Source organism: Cynocephalus volans, chromosome 5, assembly GCF_027409185.1.
Source record: "Cynocephalus volans isolate mCynVol1 chromosome 5, mCynVol1.pri, whole genome shotgun sequence".
In the NCBI taxonomy this organism is placed as follows: Eukaryota; Metazoa; Chordata; class Mammalia; order Dermoptera; family Cynocephalidae; genus Cynocephalus; species Cynocephalus volans.
The window spans coordinates 11,393,387-11,410,053 of NC_084464.1; the positions used below are offsets into that span (position 1 = coordinate 11,393,387).

Below are 16,667 nucleotides of genomic sequence, written 5' to 3' on the forward strand. Positions count from 1 at the left end.
CAAAAGTAATTTTACCACCATTAAAAAAACAAACAACAAAACACCCTAAAGAGATTTTTTAAGCTGCATATTTTCTCCTGAAGAAGAAATTCCGTGTTTTACTCAGAAAAAAACCATTTAAGTATATTGGAAAGAGTTCTCTTAAGGAGAAGAAATCCGGGATTCTCATGATCACTTATCTTTCTTCTTTTTTCTCTTCTTCTTTTCCAACATTTCTACCATTTTCCTCTTCTTGGTTGACACCAAGTTATTACCTTTTGCGGGCTTGTTACTGTCACCGGTTGAACCGCATTTCTTTGTGTTGGGTTTTGACTGTATTTCTTCTTCCTGCACTGTGTCACCAGATTCCTTGTTAATGATTTTGGACTGTTCTTCACTTACTAAAAAATAAAAGAGTGCATTTAAAGACTGTTTTTCCCCTTTAAACAAAATAAGCACAGGCTGAAAATAAAGTGAAGTTATCTAGACCTCCTCCACTTCAACAATTCACAAGGTCGGTGCTCACGCACCACCTGCTCCAAGCCGCCTGCCTGTATCACGGCCTCTCAACAGCAAGATACGGAAAGCAGAACCATGGAAAGGAGTGACGATCAGTGATCCCATGATAAATCTGGACGTTAGTTCTCACGCCTCAGCACATCTGGGAACGCCACACTAGCTCCTGGGATCAGACTTTCACCCACTTAGTACCCCTCTTTGCCTGAACTACTAAAGCCGGTCTTCACTAACCACAAATGGCAACCCAAAGGCAAACTTGGTGAATGATTTCAATCCTAACATCACCCGCTACATCTGTAAAGGGCATCTGATCAAGCGAACTACAGTGATGGAATGCCTCCGCACCTTCTGTGAGACTTGTACTGTCCAGCACTTTGAATAGCAATGATTGTCCAGGGTGTGGCAACCAAGTTCATGAGATAAATCCATTAGAAATGTTGAGGTTGGACAATACATTAGAGGAAATTATATTTAAACTGGTCCCTGGACTGTGAGAACAAGAACTTAAGGGTCAGTGTGAATTCTGGAGGAAAAATAAACTTCAAGAAAATGGATGAGATGATAGTTCAAAAGTTGACAAACCTAAAGTAGATGAAAAAGGTGACGAAAATCAAAATGATAAAGACTACTGCAGAAGTGACCCACAAATCGCTATATGTGTAGGTCGTTTATAACCTGGGACAATGCAGTAAAGGGTTTAATGAAGCAATTCATTCTATGTTCTACATGTGTAACTGTGGGAACTATCAAAAAATTACTAAGTTTAAAACTAAAACTTCCAACTTATGAGTCGAATGTGCTGTGCAATGGTAAAATTATGGGGAAGGATCATACTATGGAATTCATCTACATGGCGACTAAGAGGGGAAAACTTTCGGTGCCTGAACTGCTCAGTTTTGCGAGCTGGCTCTCAGGATGGCCCTTTGTATCAGTCATACCCTATGGTATTGCACACCGACCAAACAGATTTTGGTTAGACCAAGGGGTCTACATCTCACTGAGATGAATCCTGCACTGTCTGTTTACTTGTTGACGGATTGCACAGTGAAGGGCATGTGGACTAGAGGCACACAACCAGATTTTCAGCATGCAAATAAGGTGATTTCTGTCTCTAAACTGTCAGTTGCATACATGCTGTTTCTACTAAGAGCAAACCAAGTGCCATTCTGCTACTGAACCGTCTGCGTAAGTTATTTGTGCTGTTTCACGGTGTGTAAGTCATGACTGAGATCAGCTAGGTATGCAGCCATGACTCAGCCTTCTGAATATTCTGCTTGCCTATTTCAAGATTGTTCTAATGCTTAATTACACTAGTAAAATGGCTCAATGTTTGTGGTGTTGTGGTTTTCACATACTTACTATTTTATTAATTCTTGTTTAACTAGAGTACCGTACAAGAAACTAGTAATTATATCTTGAAATTATTCTGTATGGAAATATATTTAGGAAAGTGCTTTTTGAGCCACTGTCCTGTTCTTGGTAAGCTTTGTGTGTAAAAAATAGTTCATTCTTGAGTGCGCAAGTCCTTTTGCAAAGAATTCCAATTATTCTTTAACATTAGAGCACATCATAATTGTAGACATTCTAAGCATCTGTCTGTGTAGTCTAGCAATTACACAAGGAAGGCATGTTAGCCCTTCAGATTGAAAATGTATGTGACTTCGTGGAGATCTCAAGTTAGATTCACAACCATTTGAAATGCTAGCAGCTGATTACATTTACTTCTAATAAAATAAATGGGTAAGTAAGGTTAATCATTCATAATACCTTATGACAAGGGGGTGCTGTTTCATGGAATATCACTGTACAGCCCATTTTATGTATGTATCATTACATTGTTGCTGTCATTTAAAAAACAAAATTAACAAGGTAACAGATTATTCAAATTTTTTAAATGATCCATTTCATTTACCTGGAGAAGGCTCTGCAGCTGGAGGAAGGCTATCACTTTTCGTGTCTGTCACTTTGTCTAACCACACTCCAAGACATGTCAGCCTGGCGTTAGTGTTTACTTCACAGAGTAAAGATGGGGGAACTTTCTAAAACAGAAGAAAGAAAAATTCTTAACATAGCTAACTGAGAAATTTTACTTTTCTTTTTCCATAATCAAGCTACCTTAATTTAAAACTTATTGTATTTCCTTGAATATAAAATATGATGATTAGAAGTAATCTATCATCTTGACTCATGATTGCTATTTTGTTCAGAGCCAACTTCTGAGAAGTATACAGAAACTGTAAAATCTAAGGAAAGGAACCATATCTTGTTTATTTCTAGGGTTTTTAACAAAAAAACCTGCACAAAGTAGACACTCAACAAGCCATATTCACAGGATGTGCTTATAAAAGAATGAAAAATGATAAACTGGGACTGTAAGTAGGAGACTACAAAAGAGAATTTTATTTTTCAATGATCTGGTTCAAAACTACTCACAATTGATCAGAAGCTTCCAAGTTGTTTCTACAACGGCAGTATTTTTACCTAACATCTTACAGAGAACCAATATATGAAGGAGAAGAAAGTAGAGTTTCTCTGATTAAAAGAACAGAGGGAGTTCTGGGATCCTGCCAGCTCAGATTCACAAATGCTAACCCCTAAGGCAGCTCTGTGGGAACCATAACTTTAAAACCATCAATATTAATCGTGCCTAGAAGAGATGTGAAAAATTTATTTAAAGACCTATGTCTTATGACCCTTAAAAAATTCCACCTCACTTAAGTCAAAGTAATACTGATGGCAAGACTCGCATTGAAGTGTATTAATATTGTGCTAAGACACCAACCTTATCCTGCTTAAGCTTCCACATTTTGATGAAGCCATCACTTGATGCTGTAACAATAACATGATGCTCTGGAATTTCAAAACTGAACAGGTCTTTTACCCTAGGATAGAAATATTAACACCATAAAAGATCTTTTCTTCCAAACAGTGCAATACCATTACAAAACTTTTACATGCAGTCTCTTGCTTTTCCAAAAGCATTTGCTCAATAAATGGCAACTTAACATACAACTATGTTTCACATTCCCATTAGTCAGTGAGACATTTTCAGGGCCAAAATATAGGATAAAATTGACTGTCAACCACATGTTAAAGAAAAACTGAAAAGATGACATCACTATAAACAATCAGATTATCACAAAGGAAGCAAAGATGCGTAAAACAAAGCCCTTCACCTCATGCAACTCCATGTTCAGCAAGGAGAGAAAAGTAAAACAGAGATGACAGATCAAGGCCGCCTCCTAACGTGTCCATTTCCCTCATCTCCAGTGCCACCACCCCTAGTCTAGAGGGCTATCATCTTTCTTCTGGATTATGGAAGTAGCCTAACTGGGCGAAATGCTTCCATTTTTGCACCCTAATGTTCATCAAATTGTGTTACTTCCAGGCTTAAAACCCTACAATACTCAGATCTGCTTTAAAATAACATGGGGGAGGAGGATATATATGAAGCAAGACTGGCCATAAAGGGACAGCCGTTGAAGCTGGTGGTGGGTCTATGGGGGTTAGCTCCTTAAAATGTCTACCTGCCTTTAAATTTTCCTATAATAAGAAGTAAACAAAACAAAATAAAACCTACAAAGGGACTGAGTATAAAATCTAAACTGCTCACTTCAGCCTCTAGGGCCGTACATGGTTTGGCCCCCGTCATCCTGTCCTCTGCATCTAGGTAACAGGTCTTCAATCTGTTCCTAAAGCACACCATGCTCCTTCCTTCCTTCGGGTCTTTGTGCCTGTGTCTCTCTTCTCTTCTTAGAACTAGTCCTTTTTTATCCTTAAGGTCTCACTCCTCCTTCCCTCATCATCCTGCCTAAATAAATTATCCTTCTTATGCTTTAGTCATAATAACTTCCTAGTTCCTTCCTATTATAATGGTCTGCTTACCTGTTGATAATCCGTGTAGTGCCTCACTACAATATGAAAACTGTGTACAAGCTCTTATCTTTTTCATTCATCATTAAATACTTAGTAAAAATTCTTCATAATGAATGCTCCATGAATATGTGAGTGAATGAATGAATGGCCAAATACAATAAATGTTACTAGTACATGTGAAATGGCCTTCCTCAAAGAATAAACTTACTTCCCAATACAGGGGAAAAGTAAGACCTGTATACTGACTGCAGTACCCTGAGTACTTACAAAGCCAGATTTCTTAAAACTTAACTATTATTTAGAAAGTAAAAACTAAGACTTATTTGAGATGTAGAACGTGCTAACGAAACACACTAAAATATAACTCTGTATGTTATCACCTTTTTCAAAATTATCATGAAAAAAACAGGGACATAAGAATCAGAACTGGATTTAGATCCCAGCTCCATTACCTAAGAGGTGGGTAATCTTGGCCAAGTGACTTTACTCACTCTGAGACCCAATATCTACCCTCCAGAAATACAGTAAGCATTAGGAGGGAACAGAGACTGGCCCAGACAGGAACTCAGTAATGTCATTTCATCTCTCTTAGAGTAAAAAAGGGTATAGAAAAGGTAAGTGGGCAAGGGGAATAAAGTAAAAGGATAAGTGGGGTCAGGGACAAAGCTCAAGATTGTTTAGTTGTTTCATTTGTACAGATATGCTTCATTTCAGGCCCCAAATCTAATATATTTATTTGAAAAGTAAATATTTTGTGCAAATGACTAGTCCTGATCGCAACTTCAGCACTTCTGCATTACTAAGTCAGGGAAGGTAACATTTTTCCACCATCTTTTGTTTTAGACTCCAGATATCACATACATGTAGATATGTCTTACCTCTGTAGTAGTTCCAAAAAATATATATCCTCCTTTATAAAACTCTTGCATATATAACATTTATGAAGACTCTGCCCATATACACATGTAGAGATTGGTAAAAATACCTGTTTTCATGAGCTTTAAATTCACAGAGGCACACTAGTGAATCACAGTCAAAAAACCTTACAACTTCTTCATCTCCAGCCACTGCAAGGACAGACTCCTAGGAGAGAAAAAGAATATCGAGAATGTCATCAGCAATTCCAACCATCACCATAAACTTCCATCACTGATTTCTTATTTACTTACTGAGAGAAATGTAACAGAAGAAATTCTCTTTTCATTTGTGATGGTGCCACTAACCGATGCAGTGTCAAGTTGATAGATGTCTATTTTATTCAGTATGACAACTATGTATTTATCTCCCTTTGGGGACCATTCCACTATGTTAGCACCTGTAAGTTAAAAAAATAAGTCTATTTATTTTATTAATAAAAAATCGGTGTTAAAAATAGCAAATATTTATAATGTGAATTTCCACATCCATTACCCTATTTGATCTCCACAATAAACTTATGATACACATTTTGCTAGTAAAATTTTAGATAATAAACTGGGTTCAAAGATTCATCACAGGTCATAGAGCTGATGGGTGGCAGAGCCACAACAAGAACCCAGATCTGAAATAAGTAAAGAAAGTAACCTAAAACATTTGTTCTTACAGGTAACTGTAACAGAGGACCCTGAACAATACTAAGGTAGACACAAGCTAAACCCCCTCCGCGTGAGAAACCATTTACCTTCTCATAGAAATGGGAACTATAACAGACTGAAGCCCCCCTGCGTGAGAAGCCATTGAAAACAGAAACCGTTGCATAGAAACAGAAACCATACACAATGAAAATGTTATGCCTGATTGCTTCAACTGCTCGCTTTTGGCTTCCGTGGCCTAGCTTGCTTTGTGCACCTGGACAAACCTATGTGGTTTTTTCCTTTTTTTTTTTTTTTTTTTTAATAAAAGATGACCGGTAAGGGGATCTTAACCCTTCCCTTGACTTGGTGTTGTGAGCACCACGCTCAGCCAGTGAGCGAACCGGCCATCCGTATATGGGATCCGAACCCGGGGCCTTGGTGTTATCAGCACCGCACTCTCCCGAGTGAGCCACGGGCCGGCCCGGTTTTTTCCTTTATAAACTCCAGCAGACCAAGGCTAGCCACTGTTCTCCCAAAACACCTAGGGGAGGCAGTCACCAGCCAGCTAATAAAGACTGTTAAAATTCTTAATTAAGTGTTTGGTTCCTTTCCTGGGTGACAACCTCACAACAGTAACCACCACCATGCAGAGAAATAAATGCGTATATGCACTTACATAAGAATACGTGTATATATAGATTCCATTAAGTTATTGTAAAATATATTTCAAACAAAGATACTCACTTTGTTTTATATTTTTTATAAATGCTGATCTTCCTTCCACAAGATTCCATGTTCTGAAAAACAGGAAGCTCACTATGGCATAATCGTCAATTAACTTTTACTAAGCGTAAAAGTGTAAGCATAACAAACTTACCCACATGACAATTTTACTAAATATTAACTATTTAAAGACTGTCATTATTCCAATAGCAACATCTTGAAATATTTATTATCAAGCATGATTAAAGCTCTTTCTGTTCCCCTACCCCTTTAATATGTTATATCCACTATACTATTTTTAAAAGGTTTCACGTCCTAAAACATTTCTTTTTAGGACGACTCTCCTCTTCACTTGACAGCTTACAATGACTGAAATGTAAGTGCATGTGTGAATACAGAGCTTGTCATTTTTATCCTACATTATGAGATGGTTCACTAGCTTCCTACATTTCCCTTGCATCACAGTATATTTAAATTTTTTTGGGTGACTGGCTGGAATGGGGATCTGTAGCCCAGACCTTGGTGTTATAACACCCTGCTGTAACCAGCTAAGCTAAGTGGCCAATCTGCATCACAATATCTTTAAGCGTCTGAGAGCCATGAAACAGTACAGCAACATTATGTAATGATCGTAGTAGAAGATACAACTCAGTAAAGATGTTCTTGGGCATTAATGACTTACCTTAATGTCTTATCTGTACCTACAGACAGGGCCAGCTTGCCAGACGGGTGAATAGAAAGGAAGGTCACATGTCCTCTAAAATGAAACCAAGAGTTAGCCCCCAATTTGACTGGCAGATCAAGAATGGCAATGGGAAAGAGCTAGACTCACTTATGAGCTTTAATGGACTTTAGGCATTCCCATTTCTTTGCATCCCAGACACAGATGAGTCCGTCTTCCCCTCCACTAATTAAGTGCCTGTTGCCAAAGAATTTCAGACAAGTTATTGTACCTGTGGAAAAACCAAGATAGGCAAAAAATATTCATTCTGAACACAAACTCCATTTCTAATCTGACGGCTTAAAGTCTTAAGTGAAAAATTAAAGTTTTTCATGTAAGATTATACTGTTTCAAGTCTATGCGAATATTTTCAGAGAAGATTTTCTACAGTTGTAGATATAGTTTTGAACTAATCAGTTTCTTGCTTTGTCTCCATAATCAAAAATTTAGGAGATGACTGGCTAGGATAGTTGGAGCAGGAGTCTAACAAAAGTAACCAGCTAACCAGCTAATCTGTGGAACAAACTGAGATGTACAGTCCTATGACTACCACTTTCTAAACAGTGAGTTAGCTTCTCAAAAAGCCACAATCCAATCATCATCACCCAGAGTTGTTTTGATTTAAGTTCTACACATTTCTCATTCACTGTCATGAGAATTTATTAGGACAATTCTCTAAAGTGTCTACTTTTCAGCTATCCCCTCTGGAAACTCGTTCCCATGGTTAAATTTTCCTTCATCTTTTCAACCTCTTCACAAAACACTGTATCTCCCTCTGCCCAAACTGAAGACAGATCTCCCAGAAATTTCCCCTATGGCTCAAACATTAAAAGCTGGGGGTGGGGGTAATGGAAGAACCCAGTGCTCTTCTACCTCCACAAAGCAGCACATAGCGTTACACCTTGACCCTCAAGTAAAATTCTCCATTCCTTTGAAGTTTCTGTCACCTAGCTTAACTACCCTGTACTTCAAGGGTCAGCAAACTACTGCCTGCAGGTCAACTCCTGGTGGCCTGTTTTTGTAAATGCAATTTTACTGGAAAACAGCCATGCTCATTCAGCTACAAAATGTCCATGGCTCTTTTCACACAAGGCAGAGCAGAGTAATTATAACAGAGACTGCATGGCCTGCAACGCCTAAATATTTACTATTTGGTCCTTTAAAAAATATGACTATAAACTGCTGGGTCATTATTTTCCACCTATATACCTCCTGGCCAATTTTTACACTGTCCTTTATATTAAAAATGCCACAGATCTCTGATGAGTAATTTGGCACACAACAAAAGCACTAATTACGTGGGTCTACGGGACCACCTTCATTACAAAATAGGAGACACTAGCCATCTTTGTCTGTGTTTTCCTCTTTTCCTATTATTCTATTTCTTACTTGGGAAATTTTGCTTCCCCACATCTGCTCCTCAGAAAAGAGCTTATCTATTACCAACTGTTGGAAAAACAGAATTTATACAAAGAAGGGAGGAATCCAGGAACCCTACTTCATTCATCTCCTGTCTAAACTCATGTCCTTTTCTTAATGCTGAAAACTTGTACTAATAGGGTTAGATGGACCAGATTTCTTTAATTTATTTCTTCCAAGACTAAAAGAAAGAAGCCTTCTCTGTATGAACTGGGACTGGGAGACAGGGGGAAAGGAATGTATGCTCAAATCACTCAAAGCATAGCTTCTGCTGAAGAGCATGACACTTATCAAAGTAGCTACGGACTGTCTAGTAGAAGGCAAACATTTATCACTCCAAATTTACTGCTAGAAACCAATGCTTGGTGTGGAAACTCTGAAATATTGGAAACATTGGGTAGAAAAACAGGCACCTATAAATAATGCCTTTCTTTGCAGGAAACCAACCTTCTGTAGTGGATTGAATAATGTTCCCCCAAAACTCACTGAAGCTTGAATTATATCCCCCATGTTAATGTATTAGAAACTTAGCCCCCCACTGTGACAGTTAAGAGGGTGGAAAATCCTATTATGGTAATTGAAAGGTGGAGCCTTGAAGGGATGATTGGATTGTAGGACCATGCCTAGTGAATGGATTAAATATGGTTGTCAGGGGTGTGGTTCTGAGGGCTTTAAAAGAAGAGGAGAGTCTGTCTTGCTCTCTCTGCTTCCACCATCTTGCAATGTGAGACCCCTGGGTCACTGTCACCACCACCAGATGGACTTTGGACTTCCCAGCCTCAGAAACTGTAAGCAATAAACATTGTTTTGCTTTATAAATACCCAGTTCCAGGTATTTTGTTATAAGCACACAAAATGGACTAATACATCTTCTTAGTTGAATTTCCCCAAACTACATCCCTATATATCTGATTTTACTATATTGAGTTCTTCCTTTCCTTTTCCTTCTTCCCAAACACATATTAATCCCCCCATCCTCTGTTCCCTGGGAAAATGCAATGAAAACAGCATATAATGTTGATTATTGAAAATAAAAACCATTACTTGTTCAGTCTTTCTATTCCTTGATCCTGCCACTATCCTGGGCAACTTCACTCTCAGTGTGGAAAAATCCAACCATGAGCTGAAAATTACTACTCTTTGACCTCCTCAACTCCAGTGACCTTCGCCTAATCAGTATTTTAGTTTCCCATACCTACAGCCTGGGCACTGTTGCCACAGAGAGCTGCTGTAATGTCTGTAGCCTTTTGCTGAAGAAACTCAGAAAACTCTACTAATGTTACTCAATCCACAGCTTCCAACTTCAATGGGATAGGCTCTCATCGTCCCCTTGCTTGTTCTTAGTCAGAACCACTCTCATATCCAAACCGCACACACTTGCCTCAAGCCCACACCGCTCACTCTCTCCCTCCCGTTCAATCCTCCTTACTGGCCTTCTCTCAAGGACCTCCAAGATCTGGCCCCACCTACTTCTTCAGCTTCTCCGCCCCCAACTCCAATTTAACCTTCTTATAACACTACACTGCTTACAGTTCCCTGTGCACACCAGTGGTTACAAACATGGGCTCCAGACCTAGGTTCAAGTTCTAGTTCCACTGTTTTGTGACCTTGGGCAAGTCACGTAATATCTTTGACTCTATCTAGGCACTGTCGTCTATGAGCTGATAACTGCACCTTCTTGGCACACTGATGGGTACATCATACTCCCGCAATAAACTTAGACATTGTTATGATGCTGCTACTGTGCTCCTCACACTACCTGGAATGCCCGGAATGCCCATTCTCTCTCTTGCAAACTTCACCTGGCTAATAACTGATAATTCTCTAATAAGGTAATCTGGGTGTCATCCGAAGGAAGCTTTCAGTGAAACCTCACCCCAACCCTGGCCTCCTGAGTTAAGTGCCTCCCTTCTGTCTCCCAGTACAGACTGTGAGCAACCTGAAGGCAAGAAACACATTTCAAAAAATTTCTATATCTCCTAGCACAGAGTCTGCTACATAATAGACATTTAATGAATTGTTCAACTGAAGGCAAACTGTGAAGTAATAACACATCCACATCATTACCTTAAGGGATACAATTTTCTTACCATTGTGATGCACTAGAGCTCCATGCTCTATCTTCTTTTTCATGTCGTAAATGTGAATTGTTTCATCTTTGCTTCCAGTGACTACAAAACGACTATTCACAGCCACTGCTGACAAGGAGGCAGTGTGGGCATGGTGAGTGAAGTCAGCCACAGGAGTCCATTTCTGCTAAGAGTAAAACATACAATCAATGCCACAGTCACTCCACACTTCTCTAGAAACAGATAAATGGCTCCACAATCCATGAAAACTGACAATAGATCCTACAGATGGAGAGAAGACTATGTCGTGATATGTAGATTAAAACAAAGAACGTGAGAATTGAATAAGGAGTGTAAAGCAAGGAGGTAAAAAGGCAACACTGGTATGACTCCAGAACACAGCAATGGAGGTGGGATTAGAAAGACTTTAGGATCCCAGCCATATCTTTAACTCATATTTACCTTTATGTGAGACTTTCACTTATTCATTTACTCAAATATTCAAATTTTTATTTGAGTGTTCAAATAATGAGTGCCTACTACAGTTGTCCCTCTGTATTCTCAGGGGATTGGTTCCCGGACCCCCAGGGGATACCAAAATCCGCAGATGCTCAAGTCCCTGATATAATACAGTGTAGCATTTGCATATAACCTATGCATATCCTCCCATATACTTTAAATCCTCTCTAGATTATTTATAACACCTAATATAAATGCTACATAAATAGTTACTATATTGTGTTTTTTATTTGTATTATTTTTATTGTTAGATTGTTTTTTGTTTTTTGTTTTTAATTCTTTTTTTTTTTTTTTGGCACTGGCAGGTATGGGGATCAAACCCTTGACCCTGTCATTACAAGGTTGTGCTTTATTGTTGGGGGGGAGGGGGGAGGGAGAAGGGAGGGAGGTTTTGGTGATGGGGAGCAATAATCAGCCACAATGTATATCGACAAAATAAAATTTAAAAAAATAAATAAATAAAAAATAAACTAAAGACTACAAAAAAAATAAAAAAAAAAAAATAAAGTTGTAAAAAAAAAAAAAAAAAAAGGTTGTGCTTTAATCAGCTGAATCAATTCGCCAGCGTTTTTGAATATTGCCAATCCACAGTTAGTTCAATCAGCAGATGCAGCAGATGCAGAACCTGTGGATACAGAGGGCTGATTGTATGTGCGTGGCAGTATTTTAGGCAGTTGACATATGGCAGTGAACAAAATACAGAAGTCCCGATTCTAATGGAGCTTCTGTTCCAATGGGAGAAAGAAAATAAACAAATATGACATCACACAGAGAAGTATCACCACAAATCCTATAAAGGAAAATGAACAGAGTAAGAGTATGTTTCCATTAATACCAACATAAGCTCTAGAGAATCACCAATGATGAGGTCTTAAGAACCCTATCCTTATTGATAAGTAACTTTTGGATTAGAAAGTGTGACTGTTTGAGCGCAAAGAATGACAGCAGAAAACACACACACTCCTTGAATTGAAGGAGACACATCAAAAAGTATTAACAAGGGCCGACCCCGTGGAGCACTTGGGAGAGTGCGGCGCTGGGAGCGCGGCGACACTCCCGCCGCGGGTTCGGATCCTATATAGGGATGGCTGGTGCGCTCAGTGGCTGAGTACCGGTCACGAAAAAGACAAAAAAAAAAAAAAAAAGAAAAGAAAAGAAATGTCCTCTCTACTTAAATATTATAAATAAAATTCTTCTGTATTAAAAAAAAAAAAAGTATTAACAAAAGAAGGAAACCAAAGACCAAAACAAGCACCAAAATTCTTTGAACACACTTAAGAATGTGTCCCTGAAAATTAAATTTTAAATAACTACAGCAACAGATAGTCCTTCCATCAATCAGAGCCAAGGGGGCCTCTTTTGAGTCAAGATACAACATTCCTAAGGGGCTGCTATAGCCTTAAATGAAAGAATAACTTTGCTTATTCATATTACAGAGATACAGTTGGCTGTCTAGGCTACTGTCTAGATTTAAAAGTAGTACTGGGTAATGGTTAAGAGCTTCAAGTGGCAGAGGTACCTGGGGGTCACTGACACTTTGATTTGGCTCTGCCAATTATTAGCTGTGTGGCCTTGAACAACTCAACCTGTCTGTGAGGAAATGGAAGAAACTGTAAAGTGAGAATAACTGTATCTGCCTCAGAGGGTTGCTGTGAGGACTCCTGCGTGTCCAGGACATAGTAAGCAATTTTACTACAAAGAAGACATTCAACAGTACCATCTTTGAAAATGTTCAACAGTGCCACCTTTGAATATTCAAAACATGTCACCTTTTAGCCAAAGGCCAAGAGCAGATTAGTAATCAGAATTGAAGACAAAATAAAAGCAAATAGTCAAGTCATATACTCCCAATTTTCTGAGTAATTCAAGACTGACACCTTGACTTCTTCATAAAGAGGTACTTACTAAAATAAAGTATCTAGGGCCGAGCCCGTGGCGCACTTGGTAGAGTGCTGCGCTGGGAGCGCGGCGACGCTCCCGCCGCGGGTTCGGATCCTATATAGGACTGACCGGTGCACTCACTGGCTGAGTGCCGGTCACGAAAAAACGACAAAAAAAATAAAATAAAATAAAATAAAATAAAGTATCTAGGAGATAGCTAGAATTGCTTAGCGAAAAAAATAGCACGGGGCTAGAAGTTAGGACATTGGATTTCTAGTCCTGATATAGTCCTATCTGTTTGACTACTGGCAATTTACTTAACCTTTTTATTCACATATCTAGAAAAATACTTATCATATTTTGCTGTAATTTCTCTCCATCTATTTATCTCCCCCGTTCTCCAATGTTGACAACATCTCTGGAATTAGATCCATACCTCCAACATCTTTGCACCTCCACAGCCTAGCCCACTGTAAGTCCCCAATAAATAATGAATAAACTGCTGTTACCAACAGGTCAGGCTCGGCTTGCCCTCTCGCCTTAAACAAATGACCTGAAAGTCCAAAAGTTGATGCAAGGATTGGAAGGTTTATTCAGATTACTGGTACTCAACTAAATGTCTAACCAAACAAACAAACAAAGAGAAAAGAAGAGCAGTGGGGTCCAGTTTAGCCTAGTCCTAATCAGCGGGACCAACCTATTCCATTAACAGTAATTGATAAAAGCACTTCTCCCCACTGTTTTCAGCATAAAGAAAAGTATCAACTAGATTTAAATCTGAAAAACAAAGCACAGCCGGGAGCCCTCCAGGGTGCACCTATACAGACGTGGGAACAATTCAACCAAACAGAAGAGGGCTCAGAAAATCTGAAAAAGATAAAGAGAATAAAGCCTTGCCTTGTCAGAATTTAGGCCAGGGACTCCAAGAGAGATCTACCAGCAGCAGAGACATGGGAGCAAAATAGTCCCAGTGGCCACTTGCCTCTTGCAGCTAGAGTCTTTTCTGGTGTCCAAAGCTTTCCAATTTTTACCAGTGATTAAATTAGCCTCTCGGATTCCAAAATCATAGAAATGAACGATGTGCCCGAATAGTAAAGCAAAAAAGGCTTTATTAAAAGAGGAAATAGACTTATGCATAGGTGGGGGTAGCGACAGTAAAGCTAGCCCCCCAAGGGGAGCTGTTCAGGGTCTTTTACAGGGAAAGGAGTTAAGGGGTGGCAGGCCAGCGTCACTGGAGGTGGTTCTTCTGTTCTTCCTAGTTGCATCATGGGTGCATGCTCAGTAGGCAGAGGTGTTCATCACTGTCACCTCAAGAGGGTCATTGTAGCAGTCACCTTGATGCTTTGTGCACAGGTGGGAATTCCTAAAGGGATCTTAAGGTTAATCCGTAGTTTTTATAATAATAGTAAACAAGCCTTGGGGAGGGGTTTTGCAACTCAGTAAATATCTGTTTCCGCTCTCATCTCAGTCTATTTTGTCAGGGCAGCCCCTGGGGTAATTATTTGCCCTGAGGGGTCTCATGACTGAGGAGAGGGAAAGTAACAAAGTGTCCTCTGCAGGGAAAATGGAGTCAGTTTGGTTCACAGGCCTAGCCTTACTGTTTCACTGGTACCACTTTCCTTATCTGTGGGGGGCTTATCTTGATCCGGCACTAATATTTTGTGAAATTCCAGGACAGGAACGCAGTGAAAGAGCGAGTTGTTCTTTCATTAGATCCTGAATACCTACACTGGTTGTCAATCTATGGCAGCGACCTGTACAGACACAGTCAACGACTCCTGCAGAAATGTCAGCTTTGTTCGTGCCCTGTGAACGTTTTGTCTACTACAGTAGGCAGATTAACTCATTTCTGTAAAATGCCTATTCCGTTTTAAAAGGTCAGCTTTTTACAGTGCCCTGAGTCTGACTCGTCAATTAACCCAGAGATCGGAGGATACACAGCCGGCGCTGGAATGTTTACCTCTGCTGTGTGGGAATCAAATTTGACCTTCCCCCGCCCGCCCCCTCCGGCGGTGTCTCCGCGCGGGGTATCTCACTTTGTGGCCGCCGCATGCCTCGGGCTCCAGATGTACAGTGAACCCAAAAAGGACTTGCTCGTAGCAACCCGCGACGAGTTCCATCCAGCAGCGAACGTGTCTGTTCCGCGTGCCCGGATCAGTCTAGAGACGACTAAACCGGATACAAAATGAGGGGTCCTTTGTGAGTCGGCGCTCACGTTATACGTCATCGCCTCAGGGCTGCCTTTTAGGTGCCTGTATCCATGGAAACGGTTTCGACGCTTGGAGATCACGTGAACCATCCAAGCAGAGAACAAGGAAGGACACCACATGCGAAGTTTCTCAGTGCAAGGAGAAAAACACAGGGACAAGCGGGCATATTCCAGGAAGCTGTGAGCAAGGCTCGTCTGAGGAGAGGGCGGGACATCCTCCGCGGAACCCCCTCCCTTCCGTGATGTCTCAGGACGAGGCGGGCCGAGGGCGGGCCGAGGGCGGGCCCGGACTGCGGCGGTTCCTGGTGGCATTGTGGTGTCGCTATTCAGTGTTGAAGGCATTCTATTGTGGGCTGTGATACGAAGGGTAAGAGCTGGGGTTCCCTTTTGTGCAGGAAGCAGTGGAACGAGCCTTGCTGTCGTAACAGGGCAAGAAGGGGTGGAGTTTAGGGTTCACGGTTGCCGGAGCCGGCGGGGTCAGCCCCGGGGCTGCAGCGACAGGCTTGGATATGCGAGACTGAAGTCCGGGTGATTTAACGCTTGGCGAGCTTTCTGGAAGGAAATCTCACGTTTATTCCAGTTTCACCAGTTCCCCTCCCCGTTTAGGTGCAAAGTCATTCACCGTCTTATAGCAGTTCCTTCACTTTGTGCTAGTTGCCTTCATTATGTTACACAAAGTCCCAAATTATTTTACTTTTTAAATTATTTTCTGTTCACTGTTAATTAACCATTTCCACCAGAGAACCACTGAGGTCAGAGGAGTGTGCAGTGGGTGTCCCCTTGGCATGGGACAAAGAATCACTGAGCAGGACATTTCTTTGAAGTCTCGTATTTTATCTTAAAAAATGAGGCTTTTCGCATTTTGCTCCATGACATATCAGTTCATTTTAATGCAAAAGTAATATTCTGTCATCCAAAAAGGCAAAAAAACTGAATAAAACTGTTTCAAATTCACATGCTTTATGTATTCTATTGCTTCTGGAATGTCCCTGGTACCCTGCCTCATTACTCTAGGGAAATCTCAACTGCTGTTGCATTGGTACTTGTTTAATATGTTTTTGAAATTAATATTAACTTACCACTATATAACAGGGCAATTACTATATTCCGTATCTGTTACCAGACTGTCACACTTCTACCTGCTTAAATATTTGCCATCTTTTAGAGAAGAACTTTGTGGCTTGAAAAAGTCTTTTGGT

The 16,667-nt window shown here is 40.1% G+C and overlaps 1 protein-coding gene and 1 pseudogene across 2 annotated transcripts; one reads left to right on the plus strand and one right to left on the minus strand.

Annotated features, from left to right (window-relative positions):
- Window positions 1-15,414, minus strand: PAK1IP1 (PAK1 interacting protein 1). Of its 2 annotated transcripts, none has more exons than XM_063097692.1 (10): window positions 15,296-15,414; window positions 10,881-11,043; window positions 7,483-7,603; window positions 7,333-7,407; window positions 6,672-6,724; window positions 5,544-5,689; window positions 5,360-5,457; window positions 3,281-3,380; window positions 2,411-2,537; window positions 1-380 (listed from the first exon to the last, which is right to left on the minus strand). In XM_063097692.1, exons 1-10 carry the CDS (start codon window positions 15,377-15,379, stop codon window positions 172-174), a joined length of 1,176 nt encoding a protein of 391 aa, XP_062953762.1. In that variant the 5' UTR covers window positions 15,380-15,414; the 3' UTR covers window positions 1-171. The 2 variants fall into 2 exon arrangements, with proteins under 2 accessions (XP_062953762.1, XP_062953761.1); XM_063097691.1 differs by having other exon boundaries at window positions 10,881-11,046.
- LOC134378117 (polycomb group RING finger protein 5-like) lies at window positions 574-1,475 on the plus strand (annotated as a pseudogene).
- Window positions 15,415-16,667: the final 1,253 nt, after the last annotated feature.